The sequence below is a fragment of the Moschus berezovskii genome, chromosome 9, assembly GCF_049115385.1.
Source record: "Moschus berezovskii isolate FMDL1 chromosome 9, NW_MosBer_1.0, whole genome shotgun sequence".
NCBI lineage: Eukaryota > Metazoa > Chordata > Mammalia > Artiodactyla > Moschidae > Moschus > Moschus berezovskii.
In genome coordinates, this window is record NC_142468.1 from 87,106,863 (window position 1) to 87,133,850 (window position 26,988).

General features: G+C 47.6%; 1 protein-coding gene across 1 annotated transcript; it reads left to right on the forward strand.

The window, feature by feature from the left end:
• Positions 1–824: 824 nt before the first annotated feature.
• ANKDD1A (ankyrin repeat and death domain containing 1A) lies at positions 825–25,030 on the forward strand. Its single transcript, XM_088840208.1, is given in 15 exon segments — positions 825–891; positions 3,167–3,291; positions 3,991–4,094; positions 6,006–6,210; positions 7,160–7,297; positions 9,043–9,246; positions 11,901–11,993; positions 14,614–14,688; positions 16,270–16,368; positions 17,979–18,074; positions 20,939–20,969; positions 20,972–21,139; positions 23,839–23,892; positions 23,895–23,963; positions 24,981–25,030. Coding segments are annotated over 15 exon segments (1,578 nt in total).
• Positions 25,031–26,988: the final 1,958 nt, after the last annotated feature.

Here is a 26,988-nt window from a genome sequence, read left to right on the forward strand (position 1 = left end):
ATTTACCATTTCGGGCTTCCCAGGTGGCTGGCAGGTGGATTCTTAGCCACTGGACCCCCAGGGAAGTTCAGTTGTCAGGATTTTGTTGGCAATAGTGGACATGTCTGACAGCTCCCAGACAGCTCCCATCTGAAGGATGTCCCTAGGTTATGGGCCACAGGATCTGAGCCAAGAGTATAGGAGTGAGAGAAGGACCCTCAGAAGGGCACCCTGTGAAAGTACCCAGGTTCAAGTTGAGGGTCCTCCTGTCTAGTCCTGGCTTAGCCTTAGAGAGACGTTCAGTGGTTCTGGGAAATCCAGTAGCTGTCAAGATGATATTTGCTATCAACACAATGAGCCGCAGTGTTCTAGAATGAAGGAGGTAAGGTCTTAGGTGTATGAGGAAAGCAGGGTTCTGAATAGTGGGATCTTCTAGTTAAGCAGAGCCACTCCATATTACTTATCTGTTTTGGGGAACAAATCATCCTAAAATGTAATGGCTTAAAGTAACAGTGATTTATTATTTTTTATAATGTATATTTTTTTTATATATTTTTACTCTGGCCTTGCCTAGGCTCACTTACGAGAACACAGTCTCACATGTCTGGGGCCTCTGCAGGGAGGAGGAATGTCAGGAGTGGTATGTCTTCAGGTGGCAGCTGATATTCACAGAAACTTCCTCTTCCCCTACCAGGATATCAAAAAAGCAAGAGTGGAAGTTCCAAGGTTTCTTGAGATATTACTTCTGCCCTGTTCTACTGGTTAAAGTCCATCACAGGGTCAGCCTCATTTCAGGGGGAGGAAAATACCAGATTCCTCCTCTTGATGAGAAGAGTAGCACAATCATGTTGCTTGATCTTGTGACAGTTTCTCAGACTGTCCTGTTTTTCATGACCTTGCCACTTTTGACGCGTACTGGTCAAGTATTTTGTAGAATATCTTTCAATTTGGCTTTGTCTGATGTTTTTCTCAAGATTAAATTGGGGTTATGGAATTTGGGGAAGAAGACCACAGAGGTCAAACGTCCTTCTCATCACCTCCTATCAGAGAGCATTTGATACCATTGTGATTTGTTACTGGTGATGTTCTCTTGAGCCAGTTCTAACACCAATTCTGATGTGTTTTTTCACCAAGCAGTTAACTCAAGTCCCTGTGGACACTGACTGGTAGTTCACAAATTTAATTCTGTTCTGACACTACCTGGAAATAGTGTCAGATTCTGCAGATTAAGGGCTCAGTCCTACAGGAGTGCCCCCACTTTATTTATTTATTTATTTTGACTGCACTGTCCAGCATGCAGGGTCTTGGTTCCCCAACCAGGGACTGAACCTGTGTCCCACAGCCCCGTACCCACTGCATTGGAAGATGATGTCTTAACCACTGGACTGCCAAGGAAGTCCCAGGACTGCTCCCACTTTAGATAGCAATCACAAGTGCAGATGGTTGCCTGGCTATATGATAGCCTATAAATCAGAAGTTCCTTTGATCTTCTCTCTGCTGCTGCTGCTGCTGCTAAGTCACTTCAGTTATGTCCAATTCTGTGCGACCCCATAGACGGCAGCCCACCAGGCTCCCTCGTCCCTGGGATTCTCCAGGCAAGAACACTGGAGTGGGTTGCCATTTCCTTCTCCAGTGGGTGAAAGTGAAAAGTGAAAGTGAAGTCGCTCAGTCGTGTCCGACTCTTAGTGACCCCATGGACTGCAGCCCACCAGGGTCCTCCGTCCATGGGATTTTCCAGGCAGGAGTACTGGAGTGGGGTGCCATTGCCTTCTCTGGACCTCCTCTTTAGGGTCAATTAATTTGCTAGAGCAGTTCTCAGAACTCAGGTAACCATTGACTTACTTTATAACTGGTTTATTACAAAGGATATTAAAGATATGAATCATAAATGGCCAGATGAAGTGATGCATAGGGCAAGGTCCCAAAAGCAAGTGCTTCTGTCCCCATGGAGTTTGGGACCTGGCACATGGATGTGACCTGGTTCACCCACATGGAAATTCTTCAAGCCCTGTTGTCCTTTTGAGTTTTTACGGAGGCTTCATTATATAGACTTGATAGATTAAATTCTCAGCCCTTGGTCACTGACAACCTCCTTCTCCTCCCGTCTCACCAGAGGTGGGGAGGTGGGACTGGAAGTTCCACCTCTAATCACCATTGGTCCCCTGGGCAGCCAGTTACATAGGGGCTTTAGGTCACCTCATTAACATCATAAAAGACACTTTTATCACTCTGACCGTTTAGGAAATTCCTAGGGTTTTTGGAGCTCTGTGCCAGGAATCAGGATGAAGATCAATATATATTCCTTATTGTAAATCATAATATCAAGCTTGAGCACTTGGTTAAAATGGAGCCAGTTTTCTCCACTGGAATGTTAATATTTTTCCCTTTCATATTCTATTGTTAGAAACTCTTTGTGGTTTTAATTTCAATGAAGACTAACAATGTCAGATATTTTTTCATGTGTTTACTTGTCATTCCTATACGTTATTTGGTGTGCAAATTATTTTTTAATTGAGATAATTTATTATTGATGAGTTTTTAGAGGTTTTTTTTAATACATTTTAGATGTATTTCAAAATAAATTGCAGACATCAGGGTACCTCCCTCTAAACACATCAGCATATTATTAACTAGAGTTCAAATACTTTGTATACAATGAAATACACACTGAGATTTAGCAAGCGCTACTTCTTTGTAACCCAAATCACTGTCAAGATGAAGACTGTTCTATTGATTTTTATGACCCATTGATGGTTGCAATCTATTTCAAAAACATGCTTCAGACAATCTAGTGGTAATGCAAGGCCAGGGTAGAAGCTCTGGGCTATAAACATAGGATTTGCAAACCTCACTCATCCCTCACCCCTCACTTAAATATTACTTTCAGGGCTAAGGGACCTTCAATAAAGTGAACAACAATAAGCCTGTATTATCCTAATTTGACCTACTAGGAGTTCGGAGAGGTGCAGGTAACATACCCAAGACAACATAGCTGATAAATGAGGGACCTGGGATGTCACCTCTGGCATCCTGACCCCCACCAGCCCCTGTGAGGCTAAGAGGGTGCTGTGGTTGTCCCAGCGGCTCGTCCCCATTTTCAGCGAGGTTTGCTTTGGAAAGCTGTTCCGATCACAAATATTCATTGTTTGGGAGATAGCAAGTGTGTGAGCAGGGCCTCCCTTCGCAGACTGCAGGGACCCTCTGGGCTTGTTTCGGGCAGGCCTGACCTTACTGCAATTCGCAGCTGCAAAAGGCCATGTGCCAGTGCTGCTGTTCATAATGGAGGACCTGGAGGACGTGGTGCTAGACCGTGTGACAGGGTGTGTGGCCTCAAAGCTCCTGTGTCCTTCCCTTGAACCTGGGATTCTTGGGGCAGGGCCCCTCCTGTACATTCCTTGAATGCATCTTTTGAGCCATGGGTAATGCAGACTGGACCCTGCCTCAGGGAGCTGCTTGTCTAGAAGGGGCTTTAGGGTACTGGTGAGCAGGACACCAGCGGAAATGGTCAGTTCCCTCAGAGAGACTCTGAAAAGGACTAGACATATCAGAGAAGGGAGCCTCTGCTTTCTGCTTCCTGGAGGATGTGGCATTTGACGGATATACCAGATTATGTCAGTAAGATTAGAAAGTAGGGGACATTCTAAATGCAAGAGAGACCATTGCTAGAGTTTTAGAGGTAGAAAAGGGCTTTTGGTATGTGAGTTCAGATGGATTGCAATCTTGGGAGTGGAACCCTGAGAGGTTCTTGGGGGCCTTCATGGAGATCTCAGCCCCCAGCCTCAGAAACGGGTCCTTCATTCAGCTGTCAGCAAGGAGCCACAGGAAGATTTCATTGGGGGAGAGGCCCTCAAAAGTGGGGTGTTGCTGGGAAGTTGGGTCTGGGCTTTCCAGGCAGGATGTGTAGGGCAAAGGGAGGGGAGAGTGTCTGGGGCACTGTAAGCCCAGAGTGGCGGGGGAAACTAAGACCAGGAGGGCAGGGCAAGAAAGGTTCACTTTCTTCTCCCTGGCCAGCTAGGAAGAACTGTGTTTCACTGGGCTGCAGAGCACGGGCAGCTGGATGCTCTGGACCTCTCTGTGGGCTCTGGCTGTGACCACAGTGTCAAAGACAAGGAACTGTGACCATGGGTCCCAGGCGAGGGCCAGGCCCTGGACTCCTGAGCAGGGTGGTCACTGGCAGCTCACCTGTGTCTGCTTCTGACTCTAGTGTGCTGCAGGGCCTGGTGGCCGAAAGACCAGCGCGTGTCTGGTATTCATCTAGCCGACACTTTTCAAACCCTGTGCTATAGGTGAAGAGCACAAAGATGCCCAAGACACAGTTTCTTACTCAAGGAATTCAACACTGCAATCCTAGTACAGAACTGTGACCAAATGTGGGGATCCATGATGGCAATCTGATTGGTTGGTAGTGATGCTGGAGGTGGGTTTGAGCAGGGCTATGATTCATTGGGGATGTCTGTTGTTGCAGGGAATGGGGAAGAGTTAGGGGCATGGTAGCCACACATCTGGTGGTTATTTGCTTTCTTTGTTGTTTTAGTAATCTACTATGATTATAGCAAAAGAGGGATAGCACTGAGGAGGGAGTGGTTTATTCAGGGTAGCACTTACAAGCAGAATTTTACCAACCTGAGAAGGGATGAGGGATGGGGGCCTAAGGTGACCACTCTGCAGATGACTTGTATCAATGGACCATTGTGAATCAATAGGCAAATACACTGCAGCAAATTCTAAACAGTGCTTCCAACAAAGGGAGGAATTCCATTGTTAATTTTCTGATAAATATGCTTGGCCAGGATACAAGGAGTCCTGTATATAAACCAGTGACAAAGCTCACAGACCAATGGACCACAGGATCTTAGAGCTGGAAGATGTCCTTGAAGGGCCTGTTCAACCTTCTCATTTTACTGATGTGGAAACTGAGGCCCAGAGAGGGGGATAATTTAACCAAGGTCACACAGCAAAACTAGAGTCTAGCTGGGGTTTGCAACCAGCGTCCTGCTGCCTGCCCCTGTGCTCCTCCCTCTTGCCAAGCTGCCTCCTGGGGCCCTGAGCCCTGGGGATCTGCATCAGATTTGTCTGCCCACACTCATCTTTCCAGGATAAAAAGGCCAAGTCAGATTCCAAGATTCAGGTCAGGCAGATGGACTTCATTTCAGAAATATGGGCTGTGTTCTGGGCTAGGCCCCGCACCAGGAGGGTGGAGTACAGAGAATAGTAAAGGACAACTCTTGCCAGGACACATCTACCCAGGAAGCCAAAAAAAAAAAAGATGTTTTCAGGGCCTCAGGAGAGCAGGAACACCAAAACCAGAAAGCAAGAAAAGTTCGGCTTTGATGAATTTACACAGAATCTTGCCATCAGAAATTATAGAAAGCAACTTTTAAAACTGCATGCCCCTGTGAAGTGTTGTATGGCTTCCCAGGTGGCGCTAATGGTAAAGAACCCACCTGCCAATGCAGGAGACATAAGAGACATGGGTTCAATCCCTGTGTCGGGAAGATCCCCTGGAGGAGGGCATGGCAACCCACTCCGGTGTTCTTGCCTGGAGAATCCCATGGACAGAGGAGCCTGGTGGGCTACAGTCCATGGGGATCACAGAGTCAGATACAACTGAGCATGCATGCACGTTAAGTGTTATATTAATATTTTCCACTGAGGAGTGTTCTCATTTTGAATTTCATTGGGGGAGAGGGCACAGTCAACTTTTCAAGGCTTTGAGCCACTGGAGGTCTGACTCCTGCTATGACCCCCCCAGCCTGCATAGCAGGACAGACCCGTTAGAATGGATGACAACACAACTCACACTTCAGGTGCTGTGGTAGGGAGGTTTTGAGAGCCCAGAGAGAGTGACTAATTCCTTGGGAAACAGCAAGGAGAGGCTGACAGGGCTCCATAGCGGAGGAGAGGCTGGACGTCCCCTCAGGCAGAGGGGAGAGTTCAGGCCCAAGGCCATGGCCTCCTTCCACCCAGCTCCTTGCCCTGCCTGGGCAGAGGGTGAGGCCCTGTTAGGGGTTCCCTGCCACTTGCAGCTTCAAAGGACAGGAAGTAGATATTTATAATCCAGAAGGAAGAGGGAAGCCCTGGCCTGCCTCCACAGGGGCACATGCCGGGCCCCCACAGTTCCCCCACTTCCTTCCTGTCTCTTTGAACACAGAGGCTTCACACTGCGGCTACGTCACCCACAGCCTGGTCCTCGCCTGCAGCAGCAAGTGGGAGAGGAGTAGAACCAAGTGGGCAAGGGGATTTTCTAAACTTAGTTTTACGTAGTAGCATAATCTGATGCTGAAACTGCAATACTTTGGCCACCTCGTGCGACGAGTTGACTCACTGGAAAAGGTTGGGGGCGGGAAGAGAAGGGGACGACAGAGAATGAGATGGCTGGATGGCATCACCGACTCTGTGGACATGAGTTTGCGTGAACTCCGGGAGTTGGTGATGGACAGGGAGGCCTGGCGTGCTGTGATTCATGGCGTCGCGAAGAGTCGGACACGACTGAGCGACTGAACTGAACTGAACTGATAATCTGATGATGATCATAAAGGAAATGTAAATGTTTCGTCTTTGACCCCATAAGATAGTTTATTTATGTGTGGCTCTATCATGGGGGTGGGGGATGGTTTAACTACTTTAAGTACATGTTCACATCTTCACTGGGTCCTTGAAAGATCTGTGCCTAAACTGAATGTCTGTTTTTGTGTGTCTTTTTTTCCCTTTTGGCTGCTTTGGATCTTCGTTGCAGCGTATGGGCTTCTCTAGTTGTGGTGCATGGGCTCAAGAGTGTGTGGGCTTGGTAGTTACGGCACGTGGGCTTAATGGCCCCGTGGCATGTGGGATCTTAGTTCTTCAACCAGGAATCGAGTCCTCTGTATTGGAAGAAGGCAGGTTCTTAACCACTGGACCACCAGAGAAGTCCCTAAATTGAATTCCTTCCTGGGGAAGGTACTGAGACTGGCCAGGGCAGAGGGGAGCCCTTGAACCACAAGGTCCCCTTAGCTGGTTCCCACAGCTTCAATTGTTCCCACATCTTCCTGGACATGATGAATGGCTGAAGCTGAGTCTTCCTTTCTGGTTGCTTTTGTTTGTGACTCCAGGGTCTTTGCCCTGGCTCCATCTGCAGCTCCCCTGTAGGGACATACCATGTCCTGGGCTGCCTCCTCTCCCTGGGCCTCTTACCCTCCTGAAGCAAGATCTCTTTAAGGATGACCCCCAACAGTCTGCCCTCGGTGAGGCCACTTCCAACACAAGGTACACTGTGCCCTTTGCCAGCACAGTGGAGTCATCTGTCATGGCTCTGTCACTGTCACCTTTAGACTTCTCAAGGGTGAGGCTGCTCTCAAGTTCCAGGAGACACAGGTCAGGTTCTGCATCTCCATTATTTATTATTGAACAAATATCTACAGAACAAATATCTGCCGTGTGCCCCAGACCCTAATCTAGGCACTTGGGAAAACTTTAGAGAATAAAATAAGACAGAAATCCTTGCCTTTGTGGCACTTCTGTTTCAGCCAAGAGGTTCAGACAATAAACAATAAATATAGTATACAAGTAGCTGGTAGAGGGTGTTGGGTGGTCAGCGCCATGGGGGAAAGGAACAGTGGAGCAGGATAAGGGGATCAGGAGGAAGGTGCAGTTTTCACTTGCATAGTCAGGGTGGGCTGTGCTATTGAGTAAGAAGCTAACGTCTAGAACAGATGTAGGAGGTGAGAGACTGGGCCATGTGGCCGCCAGGCACAGACTGAGTACAAGGAGAAGGCGTAGATCTGGGCTCACTGAGTTGGGACCACTTTAACCTGGAGCGTGGAAAACAGGGATTTGGTTTTGTTTTTTTTTAAGTGATGTGTCTATCTTAAAGTGTGAAACAAGAGATGAGAACCTGGTCCTTGAAAATGTTAGGGGAAGCACACTGATTGAAACCGCCCACTCTGGCCAGGCACCATAGTAACCATTTGTATGAGTTGTTTTATGACAGGAGATCCTGATAAGGAACACGGAACTAATAAGCCACCACCAACCGTAAGAGTTCAGGAAAGGTGGAAAGGAGACACCGGGTGTCCGTCCACTTCCCAGAATCCCCCTCGCTAGCATCTATCTTGGCTGAGCGATGCGTGCGCCTCCAGGAAAGACTATGAATTAGAATGATTGGCCAAAGACCACCCGGAAACTAATCCCATCACCATAAAAATGGAGACCGTGAGCCACGCAGCAGAGCAGTTCTCCTGGGTTCCCTTACCCTACTGCTCTCCACCCGGGTGCCCTTCCCAATAAAGTCTCTTGCTTTGTCAGCATGTATCTCCTCGGACAATTCTTTTCCGAGTGTTAGACAAGAGCCCAGTTTCGGGCCCTGGAAGGGGTTCCCTTTCCTGCAACAAAAATGCGCCTGGTTTTTGGTAGTTTGGGGCACAGCTCTCCGAGCAGGGTGGCATTGGTCCAGCAGAGTTATAGCTTGTCACAGACCTGCTCTGTCACCCTGGACGTGTCACCCCCTCTCTGGACCTCAGCTCCAGCGGGTCCCCAGGACCTGCCAGTGTCCGTGATCCCACCGACCCTTCAGGAGCCCCTCTCCTTACAGTAGGGGAACAGAGCCCTTCACCTGGCCACCCACTGGCTGTGCTGCAGTGACTCATGGCCATCAGGCTGCTCTGAAGGAGCAGAATGCGGCAAGTCACCACCTGGAAGAGGCAGAGATGTGTGACGTTGACTTGTCCCCTGCCTTCCAGGAGCCCACAGCCCATGGTGCTGTCTGATTTCCCCTGGTAGGGCCTTGGAACCAAGAACAAGGGCATGTTCTCAGACTAACAGCCTGCCAGGAAAAGATGATTGGCAGCACAAAGCTCCAGGCTCAGAGGAAAACTGGGCATCAGGGATTATGGAGAAGTCGTTAACACCGTGTGTGTTTAAAGGAGCGAGAGGTCACATGACCAGGGTGGGGCAGGAGGGAAGAGAGACAGGAGGGTGAGGAGACGAGAGCAGAGCTGCGGGGGAGGGACTGAATGCACCAAACGCCCTCCAGGTGAGAATCGGGCGTGGGGCTCAGGACACCATGGCTAACCAGGTCATCATCCGCAGCAGCAGGGAGGGGAGAGCTCAAAGAGCCCGGCAGCCCCAGCAAGAATGGTGACCTCCGCCTTGGGCTCTGGCCTCAGCCTCCTGCTGCCCTCACACCACTCCTCTGTGTTTCAGGAAGGTCTGACCACAGCTGCCGAAGAGATCCACCTCACCTGTGTGCAGCTCCTCCTAGGGGCGGGGAGTAGCGCGAACACCCTCACCCAGGTAGCTGGGCCCCCTCAGGACAAGTGTGTGTCCTCAGCTGCCGAGCTGTGACTGTGTTGGCTGTGATTGTAGCAGCCACAATGATTCCTGAACGTGGTGTGAGCAAAGCTATGAGGCAGCAGGGTGAGGTCCTGGACTTGACTTCTCTACTGCTAAACCCCGTGACCTTGGGCAAGTTACTCAACCTCTCTGAGCCTCTTTTCCCAGCTATAAATTGAGGATGATATATACTTGTGTGTGTGTTAATTGCTCATTGTGTCTAACTCTTTGCAACCCTATGGGCTGTAGCCTGCCAGGCTCCTCTGTCCATGCAATTCTCCAGGCAATAATACTGGAGTGGGTAGCCATTCCCTTTTCCAAGGGATCTTCCTGACCCCGGGATCGAACTTATGTCCCCTCCATTGCAGGCAGATTCTTCACTGTCTGAGCCACCAGGGAAGCCCATAATATATACTTAATTTTTTAAGTTGCCATGAGGACTAAATACCTAGTGTAGTGCCTGGGACTTAATAGGAGCTCAGTACCCATTAGAGTCTTATTGTTGGACACTTGATAGTTCACAAAGCCCTTTTATAATGGTCGAATATTATCTCAGAAACATTTTCCCCATTTTACAGATGAGAAAGGTTCAGTGACTTTCTCAGGGCACAAGCTAGTAAGAAGCAAAGGTGAGTCTGAGAAGCCTGTTTCTCTGACTCCAGAGCTCAGGGCCTGACAGGTGTGCCTTGCCCAGCGGGGGCGGGGGTGGGGTATGTGTGTCTCTAGCTGGGCCCACCCACCCCAGCAATCCGAGCTGAGGCCTGGATGTGACTCTGGGACCAGCCTGTTTTCTCCCACTGTGCTCTGTGAGTGGCCATTAGAACTTCTGTGTCCTTGAGAAGGGGTGGGGTAGGGGAAGGGTTGTGACCTTTCTTTAAGTAGGAAGTTAGTTTTTTTGTTTTGTTTTGCTTTTTATTTTTTGATCAGTGACAAATAATCTTTCTTGGATGGTTGAGCGTCTGAGGGTCTGGAATTCTCTTTCGTTCTAAATTATAATAATGTGGCAAAAATAACATTAATAGTGAATAATATAAATAATAGCAAAAACGGAAGAATGAAAAGGATACGCTAAAAAATATTTAACGCAAAAGAAGGCAGTCTCAGGGAAACAGAATAAAAAAGAGAGGAGACATTCTGAAAACAAATAGCAAAATGACAAATGTGAATTTAATAATAATAGCAACCATAACTTCCCTTAAATATAAATAGTGCTTTATTATTAGTATTAGTATTATTTTGGCCATGCCATGTGGTCCACCGGATCTTAGTTCTCCAGCTAGAAACTGAACCACAGCCCTGGCAGTGAAAGTGAAGTCGCTCAGTCGTGTCTGACTCTTTGCGACCCCATGGACTGTAGCCTACCAGGCTCCTCAGTCCATGGGATTTTCCAGGCAAGAATACTGGAGTGGATTGCCATTTCCTTTTCCAGGGGATCTTCCCGACCCAGGGATTGAACCCGGGTCTCCCGCATTGTAGGCAGATGCTTTACCATCTGAGCAAGCAGTCTTTTATGTATTGGACCACCAAGGAATTCCCTTTTTTTGGCCAATAATGCTTTATAAGCCACAAAACATTTACTTTGCAGAACTCCCCTGGCAAGTTCAGAGACTACTATCCCAGGGGTGTCAGGGGCAGCAGGACAACCCAGAGAAGGAACATGGCTGGCCCCAGGCACCCAGTTATGCTCGTCCATCAGCAAGGCCCTCTCTCTGTGCCCAGCACTTGGCACTGGGAGGAACAAGAATGCTGCATACCATGATGCCTCCCCAGCAGTAACAGCACAGGAGTTTAAGAGACTTGGGAGGTCAAGTCCAGCTGTGGTCATTGGTGGGTTAGAGATGCCCACCTCCCTGGGCCTCGTGCTCCAGCCTTGACTTGTTTCTGGCAGAGGCCGTGATCCATCCCAGCATCCCCCCCACTCCCAAGGTCATGTAGAAGAGTCTCCGAGGAGCAGCCAACCCAAAGGGCTTGCATTTCCCACCAGGAGGTGGATGGGTTCCCACCCACCCTGTGTACTCGCTCAGACAAGACTTTGGCAGGGTGACCAACTCGTCCTGGTTTGCCTCATACTGTCCCGATTTTAAAACAGAAAGTCTCACATTCTAGGGAGCCTTCAGTCCGGGACAACCTGAGACAGCTGGTCGCTTAGCGGGACCTTCTGAGATGAAGGCCCATGAAAGCCCTCGCTCTGGCCCTGCCAATCCCCTCTTTGGCCCCGCCGACACCAGCTCCAGCTGGATAGTATGTGCTGGGTGGAGTGTGCCTTGTACTGCAAATCTTATCTGTCCCCATCTTTGAAAACCATCTTCTCAGAGTCTTTTCTCTGAGTGTCTTCACTGACTCAGGAATTGTGAAGGCTTTTGGCTTTTGTTCCAGAGTCTGTGACTGGAGGCAGGGAACATCCTGAGACCCTAGCATGCTCCTTTTACTAGTTGCCAGGCCTGGGCAAGTCACTGATTTCTCCCTCCTTTGGGTTTAATGGGGATAATAGACCCAGGATCGGGGGGCAGGGTGTGAGTTGTGAATGGAATAATGAATCCCAGAGTGCTTTGTAAATCCCACTGTGAGGGGTCCTGGGGATGCTGCACTGATGCCTGTTTCCTTCTAGAAAAAAGCAGAGCTGCCTCCATTATGCAGCCCTTGGTGGCTCCGAGGACATGGTCTGGGGCCTCATCCAGGCAGGAGGCAGTACTGATGTGACTGACCACGTAAGTGCGGGGTGTGGGTGAAAGGGGGGCACACTGCAGAGTCTCCCATGACTTGCTCAAAACAGACACGGAGAAGAGGTTAGCGGTTGCTGAGGGTGGGACAGGGGACAGAGGAGTGAGGAGGGTGTGGGTATAAAAGAACACAGGCAACCCATGTGGGGATGGACCGCTGCTGTATCTTGACTATGTATCAGACACATGAACCCACATGTGTATCCATTAACGAAAATTGCATAAAATACACATGTATACCAATGACTGGGAGTGAAACTGGGGCGATCTGAGTAAGATGGGTATTATCCATGTCAGTATTCTGTTTAGGGCACTGTACAGTGGCTTCATAAGACATTACTATGGGAGTGGGGAGAACTGAGCAGATGGATGACAATGGTGGGAAGAAGGTCTCTCACTAGATCCTTTTGGTTCTTTTGGCTTTTATAGATAATGTGTAAAACAATGAAAAGCAGTACTGATCTCTTGCCACTCCCCTTTTCAACCACAACCCCTCGCACCTGTTTCTGGGATGATGACGGCTGTAAACAGCCTCCTTGGTTACTTTATCTCTGTGGTCTGCTGCTTCCTGGAAAGCCACCATTATAGCTCTGCTAGGTTTCTCAGCTCATCTGAATAGTTCTTTGAGCCAGTTTCCCATGTCTGCCCATTCACTCACACAGCAGACCTTCTTTTGACCTTAATTTCACAGTTATTTAGCAATGATCTGTTGAAATTCTGTGGCAGTTTTTCCTGTTTTTTTTAAATTTTTTTCTAGATACATTTTAGAATGCTGTGATGTGCTAAGTCGCTTCAGTCTTGTCCGACTCTTTTGCGACCCCATGGACCATAGCCCGCCAGGCTCCTCTGTACATGGGATTCTCCAGGCAAGAATACTGGAGTAGGTTACCATGCCTTCCTCCAGGGGATCTTTTAACCCAGAGATCAAATCCATGTCTCTTACATCTCCTCTTTCGTAGGCGGGTTCTTTACCACCAGTGCCACCTGGGAAACCCATTTTAGAATACTTTTTGGCATTTATTTGCAGTTTGGGTTTGGGATTACATTAAATCTGTAAATAATATAAGACAAAATGGTCATCTTTGCAATATTTTATTTTTTCACTAGGAACATGTCTTGCCATTTCCTTTATGTCCTGTTTCATATCTTTCAGTGGTGTCCTATGGTTTTTTGTTTGCCTTTGTAATAATCATTTCCAATTATACTCTTCATAGGTACTTTATATATTTTGACTGTCATTGTGAATAGACTATCTTTTTAAAACATGTCATTTCTTATAGACATTCAATATAGGAATGTTATTGACTCTGGTATTTTTATCTTCTATATGACTTTTCATTAATTTTGCTAGAATTTTTTTTTTTTTGGTTGGGGTATAGTAGCTATTTTAACACATCTAGATGTACAATCACATTGCCTACAAATAATCATATAGGTTAAATCTTCTGATATCCATAAACTGCTTTTTTCCTGGCCAAAACTAGTAATGGTAGTTGTGGGTGTTTTTGTTGTGTGTGTGTATGTTCTGTTCTATAATCTTTTATTGCCCATTATGTGAGGGTGTTTTCCACAGTTATTAATAGTATCAATCTATACCATTGACTCACTGGAAAAGACTCTGATGCTGGGAGGGATTGGGGGCAGGAGGAGAAGGGGACGACAGAGAATGAGATGGCTGGATGGCATCACCGACTCGATGGACATGAGTTTGAGTGAACTCCGGGAGTTGGTGATGGACAGGGACGCCTGGTGTGCTGTGATTCACAGGGTCGCAAAGAGTCGGACATGACTGAGCGACTGAACTGAACTGAACTGAATACCGTTGATTTTTCTGGTTTTGTCCTGTCCCACTATACGTGTGTCACCGTATACCTAGACAGAAGGGTACTGTGGCAGTATCCCACTTGGTCATGCAGTCAGTGTTCACAGGGAACCACTGGGGATGGAATCCTCCAGACCTGAGTGAGGCCTTGGGTGACTGTTGGGCTTGGAGTGAGACCTATGTTCTGGTCCTGGCTGGCTCTCTCATTCACTGATTTCATATATAAATATTTGTTAGGCACCTACCTAAACCCTGGGGGTAGAAAGTCCAATAACACAAGGTCTCTATAAGTTACATGTCCTTGGGTGAGTCATGTTAGTTTTATGAACTCATTAAGTGTTCTCATTTGTGAGTTGAAAGTACTATATAAGAATACCATTCCTATATGTTTGCTAGGTTCCTGGAAAGTAAATGAGCTATCAGAGAATTTTAAGGTGGTATTCCTAGAAGGGACATTGCTGCTTATTGCAGCAGGCATCATTTGCCGGATGAAGATAAGCAGAGAAGCAGGATGACTTGCACAAAGTTGTGTGGTGAATGCTTGGCACATCAAGGTCTCAAATGTGGGACTTCGGGTTCCCTCCCACCCTGAGATCAGCAGTGGGCCCCAGGAATTCAGGCTTTGGGCTGTAAATGCTTTAGGCCACTCATGTCACCCAAGAAGCGAGAGAGAAAAACTCAGAAGCACTGTCTCCACTCCTCCTAACTCCCATCTTCTAGCACCAACCTGCAGCTGGGCAGTCCTGGGAGGGACCCATCAATTGATCTGCGTGTCTCCCTCTGCAGCAGGGCGCCACTCCTCTGCACCGCGCCGTGAGGCACAGTGTCACTGGCCTGCTGCAGGTCCTCATGGACGCTGCAGTGATCTGGACACTTTTGACAATATAAGTGACTACAGAAACCATCTGGGCCCCATGGCACCTCTGGGCATCCTCCCAGGCTGGCAGAGTTTGGCTGTGGTCTACCAGCCTGGCCCAGAGTTGAGGAATTGCTTTCTTAGCTTGTAAAAAGCTGTTTGAATATTTGTTGAAGGTAGCAACATTTTATTAACCATTCCTCTCTGTTGAGCATTTGGGTATTCCCAAGTTTTTGAGAGTCCCCTGGACTGCAAGGAGATCCAACCAGTCCATTCTAAAGGAGATCAATCCTGGGTGTTCATTGGAAGGACTGATGCTAAAGCTGAAACTCCAATACTTTGGCCACCTCATGCGAAGAGTTGACTCACTGGAAAAGACTCTGATGCTGGGAAGGATTGGGGGTGGGAGGAGAAGGGGACGACAGAGAATGAGATGGCTGGATGGCATCACCGACTTGATGGACATGAGTTTGAGTGAACTCCGGGAGTTGGTGATGGACAGGGAGGCCTGGCGTGCTGTGATTCATGGGGTCGCAAAGAGTCAGACACGACTGAACGACTGAACTGAACTGAACTGAAAGTAAACATCTTCCTAAATTTAACTTTTTCCTTTCATTGATTTTTTCCCCCTTAGGGAAAATTACCAGGGCAGCAGTGACGGGGTTCGTCTTGGATAACAAAAGGCCTTTGAGTCCTGAACTTGTGATCAGTCAGAATCATTTTAAAACCCCCATCCCCACAATCTGCCTCCCAGTCATACAATCCTCAGGGCCACCATCCACAACCACTAGTAGTGGAAAGCAATTTGACAGAATATAACATATATCTTTAAACCAGTCAGTATTTGCACAGTTGAGAATTGAGCCTCAAGAAATATATTGAGCTCATGCCCCAAGATATTCATTATAGCACCGTATCAGTTTTAATTTCAAAAAGGGCCCAAATACTTAATAAGAGAGAAGTGATTGGGTAAATTATGGTGGCAGTGGTTTAGCTGCTAGGTTGGGTCCAACTCTTGCAACCCCATGGACTATAGACTGCCTGGTTCCTCTGTCCATGGGATTTTCCAGGCAAGAATACTGGAGTGGGTTGCCATTTCCTTCTCCCAGGGATCTTCCTGACCCAGGAATTGAACCCGGGTCTCCTGCATAAAATTATGATACAGATATAGACTGGCTTTTATGGAGCTATGAAAAATGGTTTTTATTGAGTTTATAATACTCAGAAAGTTATGCAGATACAAAATATAATATAGAATGATCTCAAATATGTAAAGCCATAAAACTAAAAATAATTGCATTAAACAAAAGACCAGAAGAAATGTGTTAAGACTGTAACAGAGGTTGACTTGGGTGGGCTAGTGAGTGGTATTTTTTTTGTTCTACTTTTTTTGTTTTTTACTGAATTTTCTCTCCTGAGTAGTATGTTTATGATTAAACCCAGTTTACCCTGCCTTTTAACTTCTTAGAGAGAAATTCTGTTAAGACCCAGTTGGGAGTGGACCCCCCTTGGTCCTGTCCCGGCTTTGAGCTTCACACCATGCCTACACGCTTCTCTGCTCTTCATTCCCTTGGCTTCTTCTCCAGAGGAAGCAGACACCCCTCCAACTTGCCACGGAGCACGCCTGGTGGGACATAGCAGAGATGCTCCTTATCACTGGGGTTAACTTAAACCTAAGAGATGAGGTACCTCTGCTCACAACCAGCCTCCCTTTCCAGCTTTCACAACTTCGCCTGCGGCAATTGCCTCCTGCTTCCAGAGTGTTCATACCACTGTTACATATCAGCTCAAAGGCCGCCTCCTCCAGGCAGCCTTCCTGCCCGTCCATCACCCTCCCTTGCCTCCTCCGAGGGCTCTCTGCACTTGGCCTGCCCCTCTCTTGGTCCTTGTCTGTGATACAGTTGTCTTCTGTTTCATGGGCTCTATCAGACTTTGAGCTCCTTGAGTTGTCTGCTGGGGAGAGGGGGAGAAGACTAGAGGGACAGTGCATCACCACCCCACAAGTCCCTACATGTGAGACAAGGTTGGCAGAAGCTTCTGGGGTCATGGTGCCTCTGGGGTGGCCAACTCCTTAGGTGGCCCGAGGTTCAGGAAGACCTGAAGACTTGGTATGAGGCTGAGGAGGTCACGGGCCCACCAGGGCAAGGGCCCTTGCACACATGGCCCAGCCCTTGGGATGGTGTGGGAAAGAGCTGGAGGCAGGGAACAAGCCCTGAGGCTGGACCTGGGCAGGGCTCCCTGCTTTGAGCTGGGCCCCCAGACAGCTGGCCAAGCTCGGAGAAGAGCTTCCCATCTTCCCAAGGTCCCCGGAGGTGGTTGAGGCCAGCTGTGTGCCACAGACCTGAAGCCAAGGGCTGGGAGACTGTAGGGAGGGAGCAAATATGACAGAGGGGCCCAGGCCCCTTCTCTGGGTTCTGGGTTTGTTACGACAAAGGCTCTTGGCCTTTCCCAGTGGATAGAAATTGACTAGAACCCAGACAAGAAATTCAGACAAGGCCATATTGGGGCCCTCGCTACAGCAGGCGTGAGCGAGGTGGGGCAAGCTTGTTCCTTATATGGGCTGGGAGGTAGGGGTGTGTCCAGAGGTCGGGCTGGAGGGGTAGCTTAGGTATTTGGCTCACCCCTTAGCTGGTGCTGTGTGCAGGGGGTATGCACAGTACCCTGCTTTTGCTCCCAACCCTCTGTTTTAGCTCCACAGTCTTCAAAAGTGGTAGCTGGGTTTTTTGGCCTCTTTTGATCTTTGGGGTCCAGAATTTGCCCCACCTGTCCCTGCATGCAATTATTTTTAGTCTCATATAGTTTCTTTGTATTTTGTTGTTCGAGGAGAGGTATGTCCAGGTGCAAGCGTTGCAGCAAAGTCTTCCAGGTCCCAGGCCTGTCTCAGTTTCATCTGAGAAATGGGGCTGGTAACGTGATCTCACAGACAACTTTGAAGAGTTATGTAGGCCGGGTGTTGTTTTTTTTTTTAATTTATTTATTTTTAATTGAAGAATAATTGCTTTACAATATTGTGTTGGTTTCTGCCATACATCATCATGAACCATAGGCTGAGTTTTATAAGCTCTAAGGCCTCCTATTCTAAAGGAACACAAGGGGTGTTGCTAGAATTATTATTATTGCCTTAGTCTACTATGACTTTCCATACCTGGAGTTTCTCCCAGAAAATGTTTCTGTTCTTCAGTGTAGACGGCTGGAAACTGTTTGCTTTTGACAGGAAGGTTTGTTGTCAGAGGTAGAGACCACCACACACCCTCGAGTACAGACTCTGGCTTCCCTTCTCCTTTCTCACCTGCAGCAAGGAAAATCTGCCCCGTTAGTGGCTGCCCGCAGCAACCACAGCAACCTGGTGGACATGATCATAAAAGCCGATCACTTTTACAGATGGGAGAAGGTACTGAGACCCTATGCTTGGTCTCTCTGTGTTGGAAAGGGAGTAGCCATGGCTTCAGGTGGAGCTGGCTTTGAACCTTAGCCCTGACCAATTCAGGAACCCCTAGGTTTCCAAGGAATGGTAATTGCTGCCTTACCTAACGCTAGGGTTCTTTGGGATTATAAACAGATGGGTGAGCACCCAAGCCACCTGAAATAAGGCTGACAGAGGGCCATACCAGTGTGGAGATACTAGTAGACACTGCTCTAGCTCCTCATTGATGAATGCATACACGCGTGAATAAATAAATGCGAGTTCTGCAGCCCACCCACCCTGCGTACAATATTGGACCAGGCAAAGTGATCCAGGCTACCATGTACTTTCTGCAGAAGCCGGTTCCAGGCTTTGAGGAACATGAGGATGAGGCATCAGCAGAGCCTGCCACTGACTAGGGGACACGGGGTCCTGCAGCTCTGTGTTCACCCATCTCCCCAAGACCAAGGTTTATACATGTCGATACATACTGCATTTTGTGCTGCACAAGCCTTGGCCACTGTGAAACTTGGTTCTTTGTCCTTTTTTGTTAAACAGAACAAAACTGATGGCTCTTGATTTAGAGAACAAAAAAAAAGAAATGAGAGTTAGGTTCCAGATCACTGTCAGCTCCAGGTGATTGGAACTGTGGGGTGTTCTAGTCAAGCAACTTTCTGAGCCCAGAGGTCAAGTGTGCTGGGATTGATTAGGGATATCTGCTCTGGAGTTGGGAAAGAGTAGTAGAAAATGTAAGGTCAGGCATTTGCAGTTCCAGCATCAACAAATGGGGATGGGTGGAGAGTTTTTTGTTTACCTTTGGTGGTGGTTTTTATATACAGAAAATAAAAGTTTTCATTTATTTCAGTTTTGAAATTAATACTATTTTTTTTACAAAATTTAAATCTTAGTTTTCCTTAAACTTTTAAATTTATTTTTACATTCTTATTATTGTATTTATACAACTAGTAAATTTTAACAGTCACTTTCAAGAAAGACATTTTTTTAAATGGCTGCATCACACAGCATGTGGGATCTAGTTCCCTGACCAGGGATCAAGCCCACACTCCCTGCATTGGAAGTATAGGGTCTTAACTACTGGACAGCTAGGGAAGTCCCTCTAGGAAGACTTTTGTTTAAAATTTGGTGCTGTGTTTAAACTTAATTAAACTACCTTAAACATAGTAAACTGAATTAATACATTTAATATAATAGGTTCTCTTTTTAAGCACTTCAACTGCTTCCTAAATTCTTAAACTATTCCATTAAATCCAGTAAATTAAACCTATAAAGTGAATCTTAAATGTCACAGACATTCTGATATTGTATCATTGTTGTTGTTTAGTCAATAAGTCGTGCCCTCTTCTTTGTGACCCCATGGACTGTGGCCTGCCAGGCTCCTCTGTCCATGGGATATCCCAGGCAAGAATACTGGAGTGGGTTGCCATTTCCTTCTCCAGGGGATCTTCCTGACCCAGGCATCAAACCTGCGTCTCCTGCACTGGTAGGCAGACAACTGCTGAGCCACCTGGGGAGCCCTCCAATATTGTATACAAACAGTAAAATTCTCTTGCACTTCTCAAAAAGATAACTGTCCCAAAACCAATCGATCAATAACAAATTTCCATAGGAATCAGAAGATTTTTCTCTTTCACATCTCGTCAACATTATTACAACTTCTTTACATACTACGGATTTCTCCTAAATATTAATACAAGTGATTAAATGAACTGATTCATCTCTATGCATAATCTTAATCCACCTCAGGCTTTAAAAGTTCTCAACACTAAGGCAGTGGTGCAGTTAGAATCACAAATCCCTCCTTTCTACCCCTGCTGCTGCTGCTGCTGCTAAGTCGCTTCAGTCGTGTCCGACTCTATGTGACCCCACAGATGGCAGCCCACCAGGCTCCCCCGTCCCTGGGATTCTCCAGGCAAGAACACTGGAGTGGGTTGCCATTTCCTTCTCCAATGTGTGAAAGTGAAAAGTGAAAGTGAAGTCGCTCAGTCGTGTCTGACTCAGCGACCCCATGGACTGCAGCCCAGCAGGCTCCTCCATCCGTGGGATTTTTCCAGGCAAGAGTACTGGAGTGGGGTGCCATTGCCCAGTTCAATTAGAATCTTGAGGTAAAGGCCTAGCTTCTGTGGTTCTTAAAGGTCTCAGATGATTCCAATTTAAGATGCAGCTGAGAACACTGTTCTATAGAAACAATTCTTACCACCCCACGTGGGAGAAAAGCTCCCAGGTCATCACCTCCCAGACACTGTTAACCAGGATGTGAGGTTCAAACCTGCAGATGCCAGGACTCACCTGAGCTTTTTAGCAGCCAGAACTAAGTATCCACATTTTTCAAGGGGCTTTTTTTGGCTTCAGTCTAGGCTTTTGTGGGTTTAACTTATGCTACTCCATAATTTTGGCAGCCTCTTATTTTATCACCTGCTTTGCATGGAAAGAATTCTGTAACTCACCCTTCTCTATTTGTTGGCATTCAGCAAGTTTAGTTAGTGCCTGATTCTTGGCTTGCCTAGTTTTAGCCACAATTGCTGAGGTGTTCTACTGACACTCCTACTATAAGAACACAAATAAAAGGAAAAATTGGGAAGGTTTCCTGGAAGAGGTGGTGCACAGGTGGTCTTTTGACTATGGCAATGAGATTGAGAGACAGGAAGGTAAGGAAAGGAATTCTGGATGGAAAAATATGTAAGCAGCTCAGGTTCCAGCACTCAAAGCTAGGCATAGAGTAAAAAACCAGGTCTGTGATGATGCCAGTTCTGGGTCCAGGTTCATGGAACAAGGGAGAGCCTGGCAGGGATTTCCCCAAAATGGCTGCTATACTTCTGGGATCTGCCCCACAGGACCGCCTCTTGTGTAGGGACATCTGTAACCCCCTGGGAAGAGTTTGACCATTAAGCAGGACCATCAGCGGGAAACACAGTCTCTCTGATCAGTGCTGTGGCAACTGGCTTCCCGGTACCTGCAGCCCCACAAGTGGAAGAAGCTGGCGTACTGCTGGGAGTTCACCAAAGCCCACGTCCATGCCATAGAGCAACAGTGGACAGATGCCACCTTGCCTCGCTGCCCCAGAGCAACCCAGGGGGAGGGGTGGGGGCACATGGGGTGTGTTCAGTTTGCTGTGCTTCTAGGGGAAATCCTCACCAAGTCACATGCTATTTCCAATGTGCCATGCGCTCCTTGCCTCCCCAGGCCTTTGCATGGGCTGAGTCCTCTGCCCCTCCCTCCACAACTGACCTGTGAACTTCATCACATGCCTCCTGAGTCAGCTTGAGCTGATACCCATCATTCACACACAAAGCTAAAGGCACTTCCTTTACTTCCTGTAAAAAGGAAAGGAACTGTTGTTGCCACTATTATTTAACATCTGTTTGGAAATTTTGGCCCTGGTATTAAGGTATGAAACAGAAATAGAAATTAAGAGTGTAAATATTGAAAAGGAAGAGAGACTTATTAATTTCAGATGCTATAATTATATACATAGGAAGTCCAGAAGAGTCAACAGAAAAACTCTCAGAAAAAAATAGTTCAATGAAATGGCTAAATATGATTAAATATATAAACACCATAGTATTCCTCTGTACCATCAAGAAGTAATATACCACTTACAGTAGTGTGTTTCTAAAGTATGAGTGACATGAGTAAGACAATACAAATTATTTGAAAGAAGACTTGGTAAGTGGTACAACATTTCTGTGTTTCCAGCGAAAAAAAGTGTCATGTAGATATCAATTTTCCCCCAACTAAAGCTTTGATCCAATTTTATTTATTATTATTAATATTATTTGGTTGCACTGGGTCTTAATTGTGGCATGTGGGATCCAGTTCCCCAACCAGGGACCAAACCTGGCCCCCCTGCAAGAGGAGCATGGAGTCTTAGCCACTGGACCACCAGGGAAGCCCCTCATTCAGTTTTCAGTTCAGTTCAGTCGCTCAGTCGTGACCGACTCTCTGCGACCCCATGAATCACAGCATGCCAGGCCTCCCTGTCCATCACCAACTCCCGCAGTTCACTCAAACTCATGTCCATCGAGTCGGTGATGCCATCCAGCCATCTCATTCTCTGTTGTCCCCTTCTCCTCCCGCCCCCAATCCTTCCCAGCATCAGAGTCTTTTCCAGTGAGTCAACTCTTTGCATGAAGTGGCCAAAGTATTGGAGTTTCAGCTTTAGCATCTGTCCTTCCAATGAACACCCAAAATAGGAAGTTTTTGAAACTTGTCTAAAGGATTCTACATGTGTGCGTGCTAAGTCACTTCAGTCATGTCCAATTCTGTGACCCCATGGACAGTAGCCTGCCAGGCTCCTCTGTCCATGGGATTCTCCAGGCAAGAATACTGGAGTGGGTCCATTTCCTTCTCCAGGGGAAATCTTCCCAACCCTGGGATCGAACTCACATCTCTCAGTTCTCCCGCATTGGGGCGGGTTATTTACCACTAGCGCCACCTGGGGATTCTACAGTTCATCTGAAAGAAGAGACAGGGAATATATAAATAAATACTCTGGGGGAAAAAGGCAAAAAGGGTCTAACTCAGAAAGCTAAAAATTTAACATGGAGATTCCTGACATACACATGTGTAAATCGGGTAGTGGATAGAGCAGGGAGTCCAAAAGTGAAAATGAAGGTCGCATCTAACTCTTTGCAACCCCATGGAATTCTCCAGGCTAGAATACTGGAGTGGGGAACCTTTTCCTTCTACAGGGGATCTTCCCAATCCAGGGATCAAACCCAGGTCTCCCGCATTGCAGGTGGATTCTTTACCAGCTGAGCCACAAGGGAAGCCCAAGAATACCAGCGTGGGTAGCCTATCCCTTCTCCAGCAGATCTTCCCAACCCAGGAATTGAACCAGGGTCTCCTGCATTGCAGGCAGATTCTTTACCAACTGAGCTATCAGGGAAGCAGGAGTCCAAAAGTAAACTGTTACAGATGCAGATTTCTTAGACAATTAAAGCGCACTGATGAATTACAAGGCTGGTGACAAGGGCTAGTGAATAAATGGGTCAAATGAAACCTATCACAGGCATATCATTGGCAACACCAGGAGGAGGTGCCTGCTGGGGGCCCACAGACACAGAACATCAGGGATGCGGTGGATGACTGACTTGAGCATGATGAAAGTGCCCCCAGGGCTGTGCCAGGGCCTGTGCCCCCACCTGGGAGAGCTGACCCGGTCACAGGTTGATAACTAGCTGATGCTGCCACAGGCACTGAAGAGGGCAGGCACTTATTCTCCAAACACTGGACTCACCCAGGAAGCCTTAGCACCGCTCAGCGCCTGGGTGCACCCGCCCCCACGTACACAGGAGTCTCAGAGGCGGGGAGGAGCCCAGGTGTTCCCAGCAAGCACTGGTGGCCGAGAACCACTGTGCAGCGTGAAGAACAGCACGCAGAGCAGAGATGATTGCGAGCAGTCAGGGAGGTGAGCTCTCAGTGCTTCTCGTTCTTGCCTTCTTCCCCGTGACACGAATAGGACACACGATGGATGATCAGGAGAAAGCCTGGGGCTGGGCAGGTCCTCGTGTCTCAGACCCAAAACCCCACCCCCATACCATCTGAGGCTGCTGCTCCTCCCCTCCCTGCCCACCCTCCAACTCCCCTCCCCATCTCTGGGCTGAGCTCTGCTGAAATCTGGAGAAGGGCTTGGTGTTCTGGTGGAAGTAAGGGTGGGCTCAGACCTGGCTCTGGTAAGGCAGACAGGGTGGGCACCTTTTCTCTCTCTCTCTCTCCCTCCCTCCCTGGTCCTCAGGAACCAGGAGCTGTGGGGAACATGGGCACCTCATGCTGCCCATCTGGCCACACAGTGTGGTAAGAACCCCACCAGAGTGCTATTCAAGGGCCTTGTGGCCATTGGCAGGAGGGACCTGGCTGGTAAGTGTCTTCCTCTCTCCTGCTTCCTGCTCAGGGCAGCTCTGGGCCACATCCCACTGGGATGAAGCAAGGCCCTCTAAGGCTGCTCAGACCACAGTGCCATAGCCCTGGCTCTGAACCTTCCAGATTGCTGGTCCTAGCCCTTCCTCCTCCTGGAACCCATGCAGAGCCCAGGCAACTCACACTACCTCTGGGCCCTAGGCTCCCCATCTGTGCAAAGAGGGTGGCCCAGATGGTCCCTGTGACCTTCACAGCCCCAAGGTCACTGAAGCTACAATCTCTTCCTATCCAGCTGTCTATACTGCTTTGATCCCATGTCCCCACCCCACCCCCAGCCCCGCCCAGTTGGGGGTAAGGCAAGAAGAGCCTGCAGGGTTGTTTTTCACAAACATTAAGACCTATGGGCCAAAACTGGTTTAAGTTGAGTTGAACTACTAAGATCTGATCAAATAAAATTTCTGAGGCCATCACAACCTATTTGAGTCTGTCAATCCCAAAAGTTTTTTGGGGATTTGGGATTCAGGGCACCATGTGGAACCATCAGACAAGCACGGCACCATGTGGAACCATCAGACAAGCAGCGAAACAGGTTCTAGTAATGATCCCTCATTAATAACAAAATCAGCTCATGATGAAAAGGCTTCAACTCTGTAATGTCTGTTGGCCTGATGCGTTTTATATATATACAGGGCAACCACAGGATGGGGTATTAGGCATTCATCCATAGTAATGAAGGAACATGGCAACAGGAAAAGCGATCATAGCATATTGTTGAGGGGCAAAGGGAAAGTCCCCTGCATGGTGGGTCTTCACCAGCTGCCACATGCAAGGTGGGAAACCAGTCATTTCAGAGGGGAAGAATTAGAGATGACTTGGTTCTTTTTCCAACATATTCTTAAATATTATTGTTGTATCTTCTTTTAACACAAGCTCTGGCAGACAAAACATCAAACCAGCCCTGTGAGGCAGCAGTTAGGGAACAAGAGGCAGAGGGAACAGGATTCTTATCTTTTGCAGAAAGCTTCAGGAAGAAAGCAAATGAGGACCCTAGGTGCACAGGCATGTAACTGGAAGGAACGTGCGACCGCAGAGTGAGGGCCACTGAACAGAGCAAGACCACTGTTAAGTGACCTCCAGCTGCTTCCACTTAAGCCCACAGTTATCCAGGACCAGCAGGCAAATGTCTGTCATCTTTTTCACAGGACTGGTTCACGGGCCAGCCTGAGGTTTTGTAGGTAGTCTCTTCCCACAGGTATAGTCCTTGGCCGCTCTTAGCTCAATTTCATCTCCTGCATCTCATTGGAGCCTTGCAACAGCCCCCTGAGATGCAAGGGATGTCTTTTCAAGAAGACACTGGGCTCAGGGTGGATAAGCAGCTAATCAAGTGATGAGGTATGGAGTCAAATTCACCATCTGTCTCCCTCATCTGATGAAAGTCTCCATCCATCCCTTATGAAAGAACTGCCCTTAATTCAGTCCCTGGCTTTTATGAAAGGTGTGCTTACTGCACAGCTGTTTCCATCCATGGCTTACTTGTATATTTTGATGGTCCCCAGTGGCAATGGCAAGCCACTCCAGTACTCTTGCCTAGAAAATCCCATGGACGGAGGAGCCTGGTGGGCTACAGTCCATGGGGTCGCTACTAGTCAGACAAGACTGAGTGACTTCACTTTCACTTTTCACTTTCACACATTGGAGAAGGAAATGGCAACCCACTCCAGTGTTCTTGCCTGGAGAATCCCAGGGATGGTGGAGCCTGGTGGGCTGCCATCTATGGGGTCGCACAGAGTCGGACACGACTGAAGTGACTTAGCAGCAGCAGCAGCAGCAGAGGCATACAGTCTCATTTTTTCCTCTTTTTTAAAAGAATTTTTTAAAGTTGTCAACTCTTAATTTTGAAATCATTTCAGACTTATCAAAACATTGCAGATATAGTACAGAGAATTTCCAAATACTCTTCACTCACCTTCCCCAAATGTTAACCAACCAGGAAATTAACACTGAAAGGATACTATTAACTCACCTTCACACCTTATTCAAATTTTGTCATTTGGACCTTTCATGTCATTTTACTGGACCGAGATCTGGTCCAAGACTATAACTTGCATTTGGCTGTCATCATTCCCATTTTGGGCCATACAAAGGGTCACCTCTCTGGACCAGCACTGTATAATAGAACTTTCTTCGAAGGAGGTGTTTCAGATCTGTGCTATCCAATATGATTGCCACTTGAAATGTGGCTAGCGGAATGAAGAACTGAGCTTTTGATTTAATTTGAAATTTAAAGAGCACCTGGAGCAAGTAGCAACCATATTGGGCTGGTCTGAAGCCGTTTAGGTGCCTTGACTGCACAGGTCATTGCATAGCTCAGCCACACCAGCTGGAAAGCATGGTCCTGGGGAAATATGACTCTGGAAATTTCACATGTGAAGAGGATCTGTGCTGGGTTGCCTGAAAGTGCTGCCTGAAACCTGTTTCTGTCTAATGTGTACTTTCCTGCTATGGCCGGTTTGCTGCTGCTGCTAAGTCACTTCAGTCGTGTCCGACTCTGTGTGACCCCATAGACGGAAGCCCACCAAGCTCCCCCGTCCCTGGGATTCTCCAGGCAAGAACACTGGAGTGGGTTGCCATTTCCTTCTCCAATGTGTGAAAGTGAAAAGTGAAAGTGAAGTCGCTCAGTCATGTCTGACCCATAGAGACCCCACGGACTGCAGCCTACCAGACTCCTCCATCCATGGGATTTTCTAGGCAAGAGTACTGGGGTAACTCCGGTTTAGAAGCCCATATCTTAGAAAAACTTTCCACAAAGTTACCCACTGGACCTGAGTCCTGGGAAGGATATAGAATAAAAACTGCTAGAGCTGAAAGGGGTTCCAGTTCTCACACATGGCTGGTGGGAGTTCACAGTGGTACAATCCTCTGAAAGGCAGTTTGGTGTTATTCACCAAACTTACAAATACATTTACCCTTTGACTTAGCAATCCCACATCTGTGAATTTATCCTACAGAGAAATTTGCAAACATA